Source organism: Medicago truncatula, chromosome 1, assembly GCF_003473485.1.
Source record: "Medicago truncatula cultivar Jemalong A17 chromosome 1, MtrunA17r5.0-ANR, whole genome shotgun sequence".
Lineage (NCBI taxonomy): Eukaryota > Viridiplantae > Streptophyta > Magnoliopsida > Fabales > Fabaceae > Medicago > Medicago truncatula.
This window is the reverse complement of record NC_053042.1, coordinates 45,113,041-45,130,991: the sequence shown is the minus strand read 5'-3', so window position 1 is coordinate 45,130,991 and position 17,951 is coordinate 45,113,041. Positions and strand designations below refer to the sequence as shown.

Here is a 17,951-nt window from a genome sequence, read left to right as displayed (position 1 = left end):
ACCTTTATCAACTTGTGAACAGGAGGAAGCAATAATTTAATTACAACATATCAACGATTGATCATTTTCATTTAGATGTAGCAAAATTGTCAATAGAAAAATGACCATTCCTACAAAATTGATCTTATTAAGAATGATTCCAATGTAATCGTCTACTATCTTGTCCCTAAATTTACAATTATACACATGAATATAGTAAGAAGGACCACCATGATTCAATAACTTCAATCAACCGACTCTAATAGCATGTACAATTCCGGATGCCCAAAAAAATACCATGGTCAGAAAGAAAAGCAAAATTGGTTTCACTATTGAAGTTTATTTAGGAACTCATTTTACTTGGGCTTGAAATAACTGTCATCAATTGAAAGTTGGTCAAATGCATCAAAATTCGCTTTCAAACCAACAAACTGGCTACCTAGTTGAGCACAACCACCATTTGGCCACCTGCAGCCTCCATCTTTAGTACGAAACGGGCATAGAGAGTCACATATTCGACCAATAACATCGTTTCCATCATCACCGTCATCTTCTGTTACAGACACATATAGATCCTTTTTGTCGTTAATCACAGCACTACTTGATCCTTGCCTAGAGGAACAATACAAGTTTGGATGTGCTCCCGCTGGGTTGTTTTCAATGTCAACAATGCAATCACCACTACTAGAAATGTGAATCTTGCACCCAATTGACTGAATTGCACGCTTTATGTCCGTATTTTCTTTGGTTATCCTCTTTGCCGTGTTCATAGCTGAGATATTCAACAGTTTCTCTCGTCGCAATTCAGCATGCAATGATTGCACAGCATTTGTATTTTCTCTAGCTTTCCTTTCTGCCACTTCTTTAGCCTGTTACCATCCCACACAGCACTAATATCATTAAAAGGAAAAATCCTAACTGATCATCTATTCAATTCATTTGGGATGTAAACAAAATACAGATTTGTTTGATGATTGATAAGCTTACAAAAAAAGTGTGAAGATGAGTAATAATGGCCATCCACAAATGGAGAAAGGCAATGGCTTTTGAATAGAACATAGTAAAATTAAGAAAATTGAGGAATATAAGTACCTTCTGCATCTCCGAGTTTTTTAGTATTATCTTCCTACATTGTGCTTCAATCTCCCCACTATGTGCTTCTTCTGGGCAGGCCCAACGAAGGTGAAATTGGGGCCATATAGTCGGGGCTAACGCTGCTGCTGGGGGCAGAAGAGGACCGCTGTACTTCAGTGGATCATAAAAGGGATTACAATGCACATGTAAACCTCCTTCTGATGCCCGCCTATCAGCCAAGTATGCCCACAAACATCCACAACTTTCAAACACATTGCACTGCAGCCTCTCCTTTTCACTGAAAAAAAAATGCAATCAGAACAAAATACAATAACCAGCAACATAACATCTGCAATCCCCTTGATGCACATATCAATTTTTCCATACTTAATTGTTATACAATTATTATGATAAATGTTTTTTACAGCTATCTGGTCTATTTCTTGGTTTTCATGCATAAAGAGACTACTTAGAATGAACCATCATCAGAGACCAGACCAGTATCACTTGCTAGTCGACTTCACATGTTATATTTCCGTGTTGGGTTGGTTTAATACCTTTATGGTATACTTGTTCAAAAAAATAAAAAATACCTTTATGGAATAGTATATACATAGATGATACACCATCAAATGAAAATTGTGAAGGTTAGCTGTTAGTGTTACAGAGGTCATAAAAGTAAACGAAGATATTGTTGAAAGCAATCATCTTTAAGATTCAACAATAAAAGAAAATATAATAATGACAACAGAAGATAATGCTTGAGTCAATAATCATGACACCAAATCATGGAAAAGGAAATGTGAGTATAACAAAAAGCAGTTTGATAATAACATCTACAGGTAGAGAAAGGCTATATGAATTGAAAATCAATTAATGATTTTGAATCATATTGGTATAACACTACTTTTGTCGTGGTTAAATAAGAACTTTTCTGTGGACAAAAATGAAACATAACTTTTTATAACTCTTCAATTGCATCAGCCTAAATTATGTCTGACAAACGGAACCTATCTCACAACCACTATGAAGCCTATTTAAGTAATAATATTTCACTGCTGATGGGTTTCACTGTGTTCAAAATGAGATGACCACATCAGGAAGGAACTGCATGCCCATAACTACATCTATTCCATGAGAGAACAAAACAATGACAAAAAGAAATACCTATTAAAGAAGAAGTTTCCAAAGCGAGAAGAAAGCATGCAGTCTAAGAAGTCCACCAGGAAAGCCTTAATAATGAAATAGTATAAGTTACCAGCCAGAAAGATACCGAAAGTTTAACAATAAAACAAAAACAGAATTATTCAAGAACACATACCGCAGAAAACTCAAATGCAAAAGGATACATCCGCAGTAGTTGTGACACACAATCAGCCCACTGAAAAAATATACCAGGTTGTGAGTTCATAATAAACATGGGCGCTGAACGTAAGTATTATGCAAAAGACAAAATATATATTCAAATCCAAATCAATCACCAACTCTAAGAGCATAGATAAAATGATTTTAATAATATAGCCACCAGATTCCATTGTCTAAACCTCAACATGCAATTCTTCAGATAATAAATGATAAGCTAAATAGATTAAAAAAATATATTTTTATGAACCAAACATTAAGTAAAAAAATAATATAAATCACCCTTGAAATTAAAAAGTGTCACAATAGAGAAATATCAGGGATTTTTTTTTTCAAATTCGATACATTTAGGGGCTATAATGACAAAACCACACACGTTCAGGGACCAATATGAATGTTCACTCCTCTTTGATTGTTTTTCTTTTTGTTGTGAGCTATTTAGTGTTTGTGATGTTTTATTATGTCATGGACATTTTCTATATTTCTGGTTCAACTTAATAAACAAGAAACTACAATAATATCTTCAAAATTAAATTTAATATTATCATCATTTGTTCATTAGTGCAAAAAATTTAAATATTGTTTCGCCTAGCCTTGTTTATTATACTTTCACAAGGAAACAACTCCTGGAATCACCAAGTTTTGGGCCCAAGTTGGGCCAACAATCAGCCTCTAATTAATTTTGATGTCAATACTTACCGACAATACCACATCATCAAATTTGAAGTGATACAAACCTTTAAAGGATTAGCTCAAGGTATTCCAAAAAATTAAATAAAAATTAAGTGCATATTGAAGCCTCAATTTGAAGGAGAGCATTCTAGGAAGGAAACATCCAGAAAGAAGCAATAACCAAGTTGTTTTATCATTCAATGATTCCTAGAGCTTATTCAAGGAACAAACCTGCAAAAAAATGGGAGAGTAGTTGCCTGAACTATGCGCATGAGATGGAGCTGGAGGTAATGTCCCTGATGGCTGACGCATTGGTGATGATGGGATGCCAGTTGAAGACTGCCTGGATAACTCGAAAGACACGTTCCCACTTCCAGAGATAGACGGTGTTCCCACACGATCAGAAAACGGATGACCAAATGCCAGCCAGTCTTTTTCGACAAGTGCCTGCTTGAGAAAGAATATTATATATACATGCAATTAAAAGATAAGTTTGTTGATTCATTTTTAATGGCAATATCGAAGAGCAAAGAGGAGGAAGATTTGTGTATCTTCATATGGTGACATTGATGTAGAAAACATTCAAATAGTTGAGTATGGCAATTCCTTACCTGAAAACCTCTGAATGTCCGATAATATGGATCAAGCAACAAATTAGCAAGTGAAACTAACTGGCTTGTCCTATCCCATCCATCACTACCAAAGAAAAAAGTACAATCAACATACGAGGTAAGAAATTGAAAGATTGCAATTTTTAATATACAAGTTTAGACTCGTGAGAAGTAACCATCATAGTACCTGCAATGAACAAGAACAGAAGCCTTTTCCATAGCAACACGAGCAGCAATCCAAGCTGCACCAGCTAAAACATTCTGAACATGCAATAACCATCCACTGTCCCCAAGGGTTGATACTGAAGCAGACATACTGCTTAAATTGCCGCCACCCCATATCGACCCACCATGTCTCTAAACAGAACCCATAAAAACAATCTTAATACAACTCACAAAGTTAGAAGCACGAACTCCATTAATTGATCCCACACACGAGTCACTCTAGGCAATTATAACCAGTTCAGTAGAACATGAATTAAAATCACATTAACTGGAAATCTTGCCAAGTTAAACAGTCATTACATAACAATTTTGGTTTAATAAAGTTATGACAGTACCACCAAGCAGTATGTTATGAGCAACACTTATTATTTGTAACGAAGTCCTGTAACAGTTAACCTTACTACAGGATGATTTGAGAGGAAATAATAATTTCACTTTTATGCTTACACAACAGTTCACAGCTTTTTCTAAACCAACTAAAAGTTGTTATAAAAGTATAACTTCCAACACTATAATTATTAGAACAGAGTTTAGACACAACTGCATACCAAGCCATTTTGATAATCCACTCTATACACTGAGAACACAAATAGCAAAGCTTTTTAACATTCAGATACTGACCAAAAAAGATGACATTCCATCCGATGATGTTCTGCCATGAGTGTCTATGAATTCTCGGAGACGAACAAAGCTCTCTCTCATTGCATGAATGTTGTCTATCCCAAAAAAGACTATCTGACAATATATGAAGTAAGAATTTAGATGATTGAAAATAAAGCCAAAATTTAAAGATGAAAAAAATAAGTGAACAATTCAAAAACCTATTGCAGACCTCAGATTGAAAATAGTTTGATGATGATTCTGAACCACCTCCCATGGCTCCATTAGCTAATGCATTTTTCCTTGGTCTCGCATCAGCGATATATAGCTTTCTAGAAGAGAAATACAATTTCAGAATGTTATTGAAAATGCATGAAGGATGCACTCAAAACACAAGAATGCATAAACTAGACGAGAATAGCACCTGTCAATAAAATATCACTGTACTACAATTACTTGAGGAAAAATGAAAACTTAGCCTTCCCCTAATAGCTAAGGCCCCCCATTTGGGGTGGCTTTCTGTTGTCTATTTTCAAATTTTCAAAAACTATATCGAGTTTCAGTTTTGAAATTTAGTTCTAAGTTGAGTATCAGTTTTTATTTGAGTTAAGTTACTATTAATCTCATCGCAAAGTGAAATGCTAAGTTGAGTTTCACCAGATATAAAAAGTAATGATACAAAAAATCAGAAAAATTAATTATAAATAAATAAAGGGAAATTCTAAAGAGTGCCCTTAAGGCATTGGTTAAGAGGATAAAATAGAAATATTGCATTGGGAAGTGGTGAAAAGTGATGAATTTTACATTTTAAAAGTTAAAATATTGATGAATCCCATGCAAACCTACTGCTTTTGCAAAGCTTCCACATTAGCATAACCCATAAATAAAATAACATATAAGTGAAAACAAAATAACTGAACAGTCAAATAACAGTCAAAATTAGGGTAAATATCCCCAAACAGCTTATGTTTTTAGGTGTTGATATATAATTATATAGTAAATAATTATATTTATGCTCTAAATATATTTTAGCTTACACTCTAAGTTACTTAGGATATAATATTATGATGAATATTCATTCTGTAAATATATCATAGCTTAGGCCCCAAGCTACTTACTTCTATATAATAAATCTTCAGTTGTGCTATTCAGACACACGGTATTCATCATATGTCTCTCTTTTCTCTCTTATTCAACATGGTATCTAGAGCCTTTTGAGAGACAACCCTAATCAGTGTTTACCCGGTGGACCCACTGTCTTCCGGTGAGAATTTTTTTTCGGCAAACCGTGTTTTCAACTCCGGTTTGCCACTCCTTCACTGCCGTGTCAATTTCCGGCATCGATATTCATCACGAACCGCTGCTGCCGCTACTCATTCCGGTGACTTTCTGAAAACAAACTTCACCATCAGAATCGGAATCCCAAATCCGGCCTACCACAAAATTCTCCGCCTCCGAAAACCCTCCACGCTCCCTCACGCGCCGCCTCTTTGTCTGGCGCTTTTTCCCACACGCCACCACCCTGCACCGCGTGTGTGAGCGCGTCCGGTCACCGTTTTGGCTGCTGTTGGTCTCTCCGGACTTGGAATTCTCTCTACAATCCAGATCCAGTCTTATTTTTGGGTTTCAACCGACGGGTATACGCTTTCTAGTTCAAATAGCCGTGTATCCTTGCTTTGTGTGATTTTCACTCTCCCGAAAGTTACAGCACACTGTTTGATCCTTTTTATTGCTTAGGGCTGTTTTTTTTATTCTCGGGAGCGACAATCTACCTCCATGACTCGTCTCAACTGCAGGTACTGTCACCGTTTGGGACATACTATTGTTCAATGCAGGAAACTTCAAGGCGCTCTTCACGTCCTTTGATTGCTCTATCTGACACCATTAGGACCACTAATTCTCCTAAGGTTTCTACGCCAACTTATGAAGATTTTCTTCGATGGGTAAAATTTCGTCAAAGCTCAGCTGTTTCGGGAGCAAACACCGGTAAATCATTTAGTTGTAGCTCTATGTCACCCTCACTTAATCCATGGATTCTTGATTCAGGTGCAACTCATCATATTACCGGTAATAAAGATTTTTGTTCCTCCTCTCTCACTACATCCGGTTACTTACCGAGTATTATCACAGCAAATGGTTCCGAAACACAGTCCACAGGCATTGGTACTGTCAGAGTGCTCCCTTCTTTGTCAATTACATCTGTCCTTTATGTTCCTGGAGCTCCATTTAATTTAATTTCTCTCGGTCAACTGATTCGTTCGCAAGACTGTATTGTCACCTTTACTAAAGGCAATGTTACTTTGCTGGATCGGATTTCGGGACGGCAAATTGGCATCGGGTGTGAGTCTAATGGTCTTCATTATCTCGTAAACTCATCCACAGCATGCCCAACCACAGATTCCCCTCTTACTATACATGCTCAGTTGGGTCACCCAAGTCTCCTCAAACTTCAAAGGTTGGTCCCTAGTCTTTCTAAACTATCCGAGTTGCACTATCAATCGTGTCAGTTAGGGAAACACACTCGTAGTCATTTTCCCGATCGAGTCAATAAACGAGCATCGTCCCCTTTTGCTTTATTCCATTCTGATGTCTGGGGCCCTTCACGTCATATCTCCACTCTTGATTCCAAATATTTTGTCACTTTTATTGATGACTTTTCTCGTTGCACATGGTTATTTTTAATGAAAAATAGATCTGAATTATTCTCTATTTTTCAACAATTTTATCAAGAAGTTAAAACTCAATTTGGAGTGTCTATTCGGTCTTTACGTAGTGATAATGCCAAAGAATATTTGTCTCACCAATTTCAAAATTTTATGTCCTCCAATGGTATTCTTCATCAAACATCATGTGCCCATACACCTCAACAAAATGGGGTTGCCGAACGGAAAAATCGTCATCTCATTGAAACCACTAGAACTCTTTTACTTCATAGTAATGTTCCGTATCGTTTTTGGGGGATGCTGTTCTAACGGCATGCTATCTTATAAATCGCATGCCTTCCTCGGTCTTAGGTAATCAAGTCCCACACTCGGTCCTTTTTCCTAATACCCCTTTACACTCACTTCCACCCCGTGTGTTTGGGTCCACATGTTTTGTTCACGATCTTTCTCCTGGTCTTGACAAACTCTCGGCCCGATCACTCAAATGTGTCTTTCTTGGTTATCATCGGTCTCAAAAAGGTTATCGTTGCTACTCTCCTACTCTTCGACGGTACCTCATGTCAGCTGATGTTACATTTTTTGAGTCTGTTCCTTTTTTTGGGTCAACCAATGTACCTCTTGACCCACTTCAGGCTGATATGCCAACCTCGTCTGATATTGTTCCTCTTCAACCTATTGTGTCTGTTCCGCCCGAGTCCACTATTTATGTTCCTCCTCCCACGGAGCCTCCTACAACCATTCTTGGAGACCCTCCCGCGGAGCCTCCCACTCCACGGCCTCTTCAAACTTACCAACGTCGTCAGCCACCATCTGTTGTGCATGTTCCGACACCTATTCCAGATACTGAGGCCATTCCAGACTCTCCTTCGTCGCCACCGCCTTTACCGGATCCGACCACATATGTTCCTATTGCTATTCGTAAAGGTATACGTCCTACTCGAAATCCATCTCCTCATTACATTGACTTGTGCAATCATCGTCTTTCCCCCTTGCATTATACTTGCTTGTCTCCTTTGTCTTCTGTTTCTATTCCTAAATCTCCAGGAGAAGCATTATCTCACCCTGAGTGGAGACAAGCAATGATTGATGAGATGTGTGCTCTCCAAAGCAGTGACACTTAGGAACTGGTTTCTTTACCTCCTGGAAAGTCGGTAGTAGGTTGTCGTTGGCTTTATACGGTGAAAGTTGGCCCTAATGGTAAAATTGATCGATTTAAGGCTCGCTTGGTGGTCAAGGGATATACTCAGATTTTTGGGTTAGATTATGGTGACACATTCTCTCCGGTCGCCAAAATGGCATCTGTAGACTTTTTCTCTCTATTGCAACTATTCGTCAGTGGCCTCTCCATCAACTTGACATTAAAAATGCTTTTTTGCATGGTGATCTTGAAGAAGAAGTATATATGGAGCAACCACCTGGGTTTGTTGCTCAGGGGGAGTCATCTACCATGGTTTGTCGGCTGCATAGATCCCTTTATGGTCTTAAACAATCTCCTCAAGCTTGGTTTGGCAGATTCAGCACAGTAGTGCAACAGTTTGGTATGATTCGTAGTCAAGCCGATCATTCTGTTTTTTATCGTCACTCACCCCAAGGGTGCATTTATCTTATTGTTTATGTGGATGATATTGTCATAACTGGTAGTGATCAACAGGGAATACTCCAGTTAAAACAACATCTTTCTAATGAGTTCCAGACTAAGGACCTTGGTAAACTCCGTTACTTTTTGGGTATTGATGTAGCCCAATCCAAGGATGGTATTGTAATTTCACAAAGGAAATATGCTTTGGATATTCTTGAAGAAACAGGTCTATTGAATGCCAAGCCGATTGATACTCCGATGGATCCAAATGTCAAACTTCTACCTAATCAAGGGGAGCCTTTATCAGATTCAGGAAGATATGGAAGATTGGTTGGAAAATTGAATTATCTCACAGTCACTCGTCCAGACATTTCCTTTGCAGTTAGTGTGGTAAGCCAATTCTTAAATTCTCCTTGCCAAGAACACATGAATGCTTTAATTCGAATTCTTAAATACATCAAAAGGTGCTCCGGGAAAAGGTCTCATTTATGAGGATAAAGGACATACTCAGATAGTTGGTTACTCAGATGCTGACTGGGCAGGTTCACCCATTGATAGACGGTCCACTTCTGGGTATTGCGTACTTGTTGGAGGAAACCTGATATCCTGGAAGAGTAAGAAACAAAATGTAGTTGCAAGATCAAGTGCTGAGGCAGAATACAAGGCCATGGTACTAGTAACATGTGAACTCATTTGGTTGAAGCAGCTACTTAAGGAACTTCAATTCGAAGAAGCACGACCAATGACGCTTATATGTGATAATCAAGCTGCGTTGCATATCGCCTCAAATCCAGTGTTCCATGCAAGGACCAAACATATCGAGATAGACTGCCACTTCGTCAGAGAGAAGATTGAATCAGGAGACATCGTCACAAGCTTTGTCAATTCAAATGATCAAGTGGCAGATGTTTTTACAAAATCTCTACGAGGTCCTAGAATAAGTTATATATGTGGCAAGCTTAGCGCATTTGACTTATATGCTCCAGCTTGAGGGGGAGTGTTGATATATAAATATATAGTAAATAATTATATTTATGCTCTAAATATATTTTAGCTTACTCTCTAAGTTACTTAGGATATAATATTATGATGAATATTCATTCTGTAAACATATCATAGCTTAGGCCCTAAGCTACTTACTTCTATATAATAAATCTTCCGTTGTGCTATTCAGACACACGGTATTCATCATATGTCTCTCTTTTCTCTCTTATTCAACATTAGGAAAGGTCGTCCTTGATTCACTTCTGATTGATGCTTAATGTGGATGCATAATTGATGTTTTTACCGAGATAATAAGTAAATTGAAAAAATAATTCATGTTGAATTTTACTAAAATATGTTTACAATGCAAGAATATAAAATAACAAATCTGACCTCTTTGAGCCATCGTCAAGGTTGCCGCAAAGTGCGGCCACAAGTTTTTCGTCCATGTTGCTGCATGAAAACACATAAAGCTTGTTATTGTTGTATAAGATATTTTAAAAAATCATCCAAACATTCAAGGACCGGGAATCAAAAAAGGAAAAAGAAAAGGCATTATCTCAACAGAGTTCAAGTCACACCCACCCACCCAAAAAAAATCTATATACGGTAAAAACCAATCATCACTACAGTCACGGCTATAACATCTATAAAAGAATACGCTAATACACAGGCTTAAAAATTTTCCGTCTATCCTATTGAAATATACACTGTTTACGCAGCATAAAGAAACAGTGTTAACACTTCCAACCTTGGGAATTGACTAAAAATATCCGACATTTTTCTTGTTACGTCCAGCCAAAAACAAACAATTTATATCTTTTGCCTTTAAGAATGTACATTTGAATTTGATTAAATAGTTTGCATTACCTCCTCATATTCATCATGAGACCAACTAAAGGTTGTGAAGAACGTGCAAGGACAGCGCCAGTAACTATAGTCAACAATTCCAATATGTTATAAGTACATCGTTGTGTAACAATAATAAAATTCAAAAGAAAGAAAATGAAAATAGGAAGCATGGAACTGTGCTAAAAATTAAAGGAAATGACACGAAGATTTTGTACATACCAGGATGACACCAAGAAATTACAGGCAGACGGCATCTTGCACGGAATTTGCTAGCCTGGAGCACTTCATCATCACTTACATCAGGACAATGCAAAATTATCAAAGGAATAGTTCAGTGGATTCCACATTATCAATATATCCATAACTGGGCAAAAGCAGGAAGTTTAGTCCTCAATGAATTACCTAATGCTCTTTGGAACAACCAAAGCAAATGGATAACTATGGCACATTGTATAACTGGAATTCACACCACTAATTCTCCACAAGTCATTTGACAGGGTGAAGGAGCCACTTTCAATCATGTCCATTGAAGCATGATGAGAAGCTTTGCCAATGAGTCGAAAATACTCATCCAATAATCGCACCATTGGAGAGGTGTTCTTAAAAGTGGAAGGCCCAGACGAATAAGCATAAAGATCCCATAATATTGTTGGCTTTGTACACTTCACTAGTGCATCATATATTGCACGTCTCTGCAAGAACAAATAAGCAACATTAGATCCGAAACATGCTAAAAGAAATAGGGAAATGTTAAAAAGTGCCCAGGAGGCCAGGGCACTGGCTAACAAGACCCAAGAAAAAAAAGCCTTCTACACAGATGTTCATGACAAAATTCCCACTAGCTCACAACACCTCAAAAGGTAGATTGCAAGGCTACTTCAGATATCATGTAGTGTAAAGTACAATTGAAGTTGTGACGGTCAGAATTCATGCTGAACAGATGTAGAATTAAGCAAAAACTGAGATTTCTGATTTTATGAGGGCATAACATAACTACTGTCAAAGTAGAATTACCTGCTTTGTACGAGGCCTAAAACCAAAGACTATAATTCTCATATCTTTCCCTGCATAAAAGAGCAAAGATAAATCCAGTCTTCAAAAAAAGAAGAAATGTAAAAAGATTAAGATGAATACGGAGGAAGGATAAAGAATCCCTTTAAAAAAAAGACCATGTGCTTGAAAACATATACAAGGCAGATAGGAATACATGATTGTTGTATATATTAATTTATCTGTGAAAATAAATACATGAATAGTAAGAATTGTTCAAAATTCAACATTGCATCAAGTTTGAAATGAAGGAGGCTGTTTTAGAACATTAAAAATAAAAGGTTTCAAACATAACGGCACGTTATGTGAAAAAACAATAACTATTCATATTCAAAGAAAATATTAGTAAGAGGAGCTTACTGAAAATATTCAAAGAATATATAATAAAAAGAGCTTACTGAAAGCATACCAATCACCTGCAGCAGTCTTTGTGTTGGTGTCTTGTCTAATTGATGAGTATTTGACTGAGCTTTTACAGCCTGCATTTAAGTGTGAGCAATATGAGGTTCCCAAGAATTACCACAAATTGCACTCAACAGTAGAGAGCAGAATCTAAATACACATACATGAATGGGTTGATAGCACGCCGCATCATAAACATTGTTAAATTTTTTACAACAATGATAGAAATAAGGTATACTACAAATATTCAATCTTGTGGCTGAGTTGACAGTGAGCACTAAGCTAGTAGCACAAGTTTAACTTGTTTGCAGGTCAACAACTAATTAAAAAGAAAATTAGAACAAATTTTCTTTTACAGAAGAAATGATTAAAATACAAAACACCTATATTCCCTTCATAAATCAATCTAGGTCATACCCAGGGTAATCACAAGAGTTGGTTAATATTTGAAGACTGTAAATGTTCTACAATTAATGAGTAAATTCTGACAGAAATATAGTAAAATAGTATGTATGTTGAAAAGAGAAGCAAAATAAGATGCTATCAAAAAGGAGGCTGACGCCAAACTCAGAATATGGATATACATGGTTACTAGCGGTTGATCTAGCACTACAAATCCAAGGTAAACAACAATAAACACAATAAAATTTGTGAAAAAAAAAATTGCAAGAACTTACTGTCTTGTTAAACTTCTCAATGGTTGCTAGTGGTATTGTTCCAAGGGCAATAACTTTTCTAGTTCCCTCACTCTGGAAAATGTGATGAAGTAAATCAGTGAATATAGTCGATATGGAAGATAAATAGGCAGGTAACTAAATGTCACATATAAACAGCTTAAGACACAAAAATGCACACAAATCAACAACATAGCTCATGTGGTTAAGTGTTCAATTTCTTGCTTTAGAGTTTCTGATTTCAGCTTAAAAAATTCTCCCATTCCCTATCAAAGGGATCTTCAAATAACTCTTTTCAAAAGAATGAGGTTAAAGTCATGTGGGAAAGAATAGGATTTTAAGGGGTCAATGTGAGGGTTTTCTAGGATGCTCCCCTGTATAGAATAGGTGAGCTGCAGCATTTTGGGGCGCAGTTGAATGTAAAGGGTAATTTGTGAAGTGATAGAATAGTGTTTAAGGTTAGACTGAAGGTAATTTAAGTTCTAAGAACAGTGCTTAAAGTATAAGTCTTTGAAACTTGTTGGATTTTAGGGAAAATATAAAGAATAATTATGAGATAAATGATGACTGCAAATGTTAGGTTTGGGTAAATTGAAGAACTTTTGTCTCTTTTCTGACAAAAATATACTCAGTCCAAAAAACTTAATGTGAAACTATTTATACTGTATTTATTATGCATATTCAGTCACTGACTATGGCATTTCTAAACTACTAACCTGGGACTTCTTCAACATCATAATACCTGAAAAAATCTAGAACTCGGAAGCAGTGTAGGAAATAGTACATATAGGAGCTTACCAAAAATATTACACGAAAGTTTGTTACAATCAACACGCCTGCATCATCTGTATTGACAAGAACAACACCGTGTCCCTGAAAGTAAACACCATATACCAACTTAATTACATACAATAGACTAAAACTGGATAAATGTAAATTAAAACATTAAGACTTGTGTGAGAAGTAAAAATTAGCAAAAGATACACACGCACAAAAAAAAGTTATATTTGTCAGATGTTAATATAACAGCTAATATACAGCTTGCATCCAACCAATTCATATTTAAGGAGAAATTTAGCTCTTTAATAGCCTAATTGGCTAGTGGATAGCAGTGGTATCGAGAAAAGTAATGATAGCAGAAGTGCCTAATCCAGCTTGCACTAAAGATAGAAACAGTGTCAAGCAAAGTAATGAACATAATATATAGGAGGCCTTTGGTTAGAAGATATGTTATTTTCCCGAGTATTCTGCAAACCATTTATAAAATATTTAGGCATAATATTCTAGATAAACCAATACCCCAATTCACTGTCTTGAATTTTGTATATACGTCTGTTTTGGAAGTAACATCATCATTAAAAATATGAGTTTGAGGCTTTCATGCAAGTAGTATGCAATGAAGAAGGCACCCAACATTTGACACAAGGGTGTTTTTTCCTGAAAAATTGGCACAAGGAGTTCTATCCCCAGCCTGAGGGTCAAGTCTGGCTGGATACGCTCCGTAGTCAATGGTACCGATTTGACCTCAGCTGAAGCAACACGTGTCATCACCATTTGATCTATTACATGAACGGGGACCCACCAATTAATACCAATCTCACACCTTGTCCTTTGACAGACTCAATCCTCAACAGTTGGCCCCGAAGAGTGAGGGCACGAAAATATTAGACCAAGAGCCTTCAACACAGTCCAATGGCAATGTTCCTTGTTCCTGTGGCATGTGTTGCAAATGTGGCAATAAAGAAGCATTCCCTGATTCGGTGCATCTTTAGCTATAACAGCATTAAATGCTTGGCAGAAGATTCCCTAGAAGAGGAGAGGGTTACCCCACAAAGCTAAAGAAAAAATAATTTGCAACTAGAGAAAACGAAGAGTCCTAGGAAGTAGGGAATCTACGAGTGAGAGACGTTCTTGAAACCTCAACATTGTTAAAGGAAGTTTCAGCATCTTATACATTTACCCCGCATCCCTGTTACCATATGAGTGAGAAGCCAAAGAGGATAAGTCCCACTGCTCTTCCAGAAGGCTAGTACTTATGGTACTGCACTACTACTGACAAACTTGTCAAAATCGAAATCCCACCAAAGATACGAAAGGGGGAAAAATATACCATATGTGTGATCGTAAGTCGTAACATGGACCTGTTTTTTTATCAAATCATAACGACTAACATGGATCATAAGATTCAACCTAAAATGAAAAGTTGTGTTTAAACAACTGCATACACACTGGCATATTAAATAATAATATAGGAAAAACAACCTTAAAACGTAACTAACAAATTAAGTAAACTTTAGCTGAAAATCCATCGAAAAGCCACACCTCACAACTTAAGTCAAAGTTATAACTCATAATACAAAAGGTGCAATTATTAACCGCAGCCTCCAGGCACAAATAGGTTTGAACTGGACTACTGTAAGCCACAGGCCATCACCCGGTTTTAAGCAAGAATGAACTATCCACAGTCAAATCACCAAATAGATGAGGGTGGAAAGTCGAATCACAAAAGAGAAATGAAGACGTGAAGTTGAGAGGGACTTGAGGGTTTGGGTGGGCCTTAATTTTTTATTTTCCAATTTGGTTTCATCTGCCACTTTAATGGCCGTCCACTAGAATCCTATTTCTGTGCTTCTGATATAGCTCAACAATGTTAACGCAATCAAGAATGTCGGTCGTAAATAATCATAAGATAGCGGTGACTTTAGATGTAAAATTAGAATGTCGATAACCTTAGGTACCACCAACTAAGTTCAGCGCACCGCATTTGGAACGTCAGCAAGCCCACTTTGGCGTTTTGTGGCAGTCATTTATCTCCCACTCAATAGGCGTTACATTTTTTTTTACGAGCCACCATACAAGTTTCATTTAATACATCCTCACGTGAACCCATTTCAAAAGAAATATCTTAAACATATCTTAAACATCATATAAACAAGTTTCCAATAACACTAAAAACCGGAACAGACACTTTCCCCCCCAGATACCCCCAACTCAAGACAGATACCAGGATGTCTAATCATTCTTCTAAATAAATGTCTGTATTACGATACTCGGTAATAAATGCACCAGTGTAATGATTCAGGGCCAATTAACAAAGCGCCTACACGTCAGACCTGCCAAACTCAGGACGCCTCCCTGAGTTCACACATAGCGATAACTAAACACAACAAAACTATAAATCCTAATCAAACTTTCAGGAAATGAATCTAGTTAACTTGTTATGCAAATAACACATCAAGTGAATCTTTGTGGAGCTAGCATCAAACTTAACATACATATATTGAAAATATCAAATCAATCCTATCATTCTTTGCACTATTCTTACTTCTACACATTTTCACAAATTCAGCACATAAAAAAAAAAAAATTAATTAATCTATTCAGTAAGAAAATTGAAGGAAAAACATTGATATAACCGCTTCGGAGAACACATTAAAATCAATAAACCACAAATGATGAATTTTGAAGATTATACATACTTCGGCCACAACTTGTTCATCGTCGAGCAAAAAATCAAGATTCGCGGGAGAGACAAAACGCGAAATTGGCTGAAAATAGATTACGAGAAGAAAATTAAGAACGAAAGAAAAGAAAAATGAAGAATGTAAAATTGAATTGAATTGAATAGAGAGAGAAAGGAACCTCAATTTTGGTCCATTCGAGGGCATCCCAGCTACCCGTGGAGGAGTCGGATGTGTCTCTTAGAGAGGTTGTTGGTGTGGGACGGTGGTGTTTCGGCAAGTCCATGCCGGCGACGGTGGCGGAGGAACTTCAACTCCGGCGATGGGTTTGTTACGTTGCGTTGAATTGAAGATTACCAAACGTTCGTTGTTTGTGTGTGTTACCAACTGACGATAATAAACCGATTGATTTCGTAATCATCAAATAATCAAATCAATTCTGACACATCACTCTTCATTACATTATATTATCATCATATTATATTTTGTCACTCTTATCCTATTAACTTTTTTTTTTATCATGTTTTTTTAGCCCGATTGGTGTAATATTCTGAAGAAATTCAAATATTTAAGATTAATATTATGTTTTTTTAGTTCGTGTTAACTTTGACCGTATTGTGTTTGGTGTAATGTTTTGAAGAAATTCAAATACTTTTAGATCAATTTTATTGTTTGAAAGATAATTTAGAGGAATTTGAAAATGATGTAAATTTATGAAGTATTTTGTTCAGGTTAAATTTAAATAATTTCAAATAACATCTATAAGATAGAAATTTCAAATTTCTTTCGTTCTTATAATTTTTTTCAAATTTTTCATCTTGATCCTCATATTTTCCAAAAAATTTTAAATTGACCCCAAAAAATTGCAAATTGATCTCTCAAAATTTCAAAAACTATAATTAGACCTCTCTAAAATTTTGAAATTTTCAAATTGATCCCTAATTTTAATTTCCAAATTTGGCCCAAATAAAATAAAATTTATAAAAGTTGCTAAAAAAATGATGACAATGAAATTTTTTATTGCTTCATCCAAATGAAAGTATTGATAAATGAAATTAATTTAATTGAATAATTTGAACTGCCTAAAATTTTAAATGCTTTAAAAAATTTAAATTACCTCATCCAAACACACTCTTAAGGTAAATTAAGGAGGGAATTTCGAATCCACTTCAGTTAGTTTTGTGGTGTTTGTTTGGGATCTTGAAATATGTTTCTTTCCTGATTTTATGTTTCCATGATATCAATTTAGATGGATTAGTTTACCTTTTTAAAAAAATAGAGAAAATGAAGATTTGAACTCCAACACTTATATTATACTACCACTAAATTATGCTTACAAAAATATTCTTGTTCTTTCTCTGTAAATAAAAAATTCATTAAAGTATGTTGCTCCGGTTCAAGATTGTGAAGTGAAAAGAGATTGATGTTTCTATAGTTATTATACTATGTAAGCATCTAAAGTTTCCCCTCTACAATAGAAATGTTTGTTTAACTCAATATTAAATAAGTGAAACATTCACTATTGTAAATGTTTTAAGACAATTATAGACAAAAATTGGTCTCGAGATTTAATTGTTGCATTTTTAATTCTTTGGTGTTTGAATTTGAACTCTAAGCTACTAACTATTTCATCCAAATACTTTTGAGATTCATTTTAAAAATTTGAGTCTTTTTTAAATGATTTTTTTTACCGAAAGAAAATTAACTCATGTTATTAATCAAGAAATTCTCGGTACAAAAAGAAATGCTCTTAAAATATCAGT

The 17,951-nt window shown here is 35.9% G+C and overlaps 1 protein-coding gene across 2 annotated transcripts; it reads right to left on the bottom strand.

The window, feature by feature from the left end:
- Positions 1-35: 35 nt before the first annotated feature.
- LOC11422360 (phosphatidylinositol-3-phosphatase myotubularin-1) lies at positions 36-16,633 on the bottom strand. 2 transcript variants are annotated; one of them, XM_003591700.4, is made up of 19 exons: positions 16,370-16,633; positions 16,207-16,275; positions 13,526-13,600; positions 12,731-12,802; positions 12,061-12,130; positions 11,616-11,665; positions 11,004-11,293; positions 10,821-10,894; positions 10,620-10,683; positions 10,143-10,202; positions 4,756-4,855; positions 4,545-4,658; positions 3,886-4,055; positions 3,699-3,783; positions 3,319-3,534; positions 2,375-2,434; positions 2,221-2,285; positions 1,072-1,351; positions 36-848 (listed from the first exon to the last, which is right to left on the bottom strand). In XM_003591700.4, exons 1-19 carry the CDS (start codon positions 16,472-16,474, stop codon positions 336-338), a joined length of 2,532 nt encoding a protein of 843 aa, XP_003591748.3. In that variant the 5' UTR covers positions 16,475-16,633; the 3' UTR covers positions 36-335. The 2 variants fall into 2 exon arrangements, with proteins under 2 accessions (XP_003591748.3, XP_024640552.1); XM_024784784.1 differs by lacking the exons at positions 13,526-13,600; positions 16,207-16,275; positions 16,370-16,633 and having other exon boundaries at positions 12,068-12,130.
- Positions 16,634-17,951: the final 1,318 nt, after the last annotated feature.

Coding starts and splice junctions, on each gene's coding strand:
- LOC11422360 (XM_003591700.4), bottom strand. CDS start 16,474: ATGGACTTGCCGAAACACCACCGTCCCACACCAACAACCTCTCTAAGA. Junction 10,895..11,003: donor GTTGTTCCAAAGAGCATTAG/GTAATTCATTGA, acceptor TCCTGATGTAAG/TGATGATGAAGTGCTCCAGG. Junction 10,684..10,820: donor AATTTCTTGGTGTCATCCTG/GTATGTACAAAA, acceptor TGTTGACTATAG/TTACTGGCGCTGTCCTTGCA.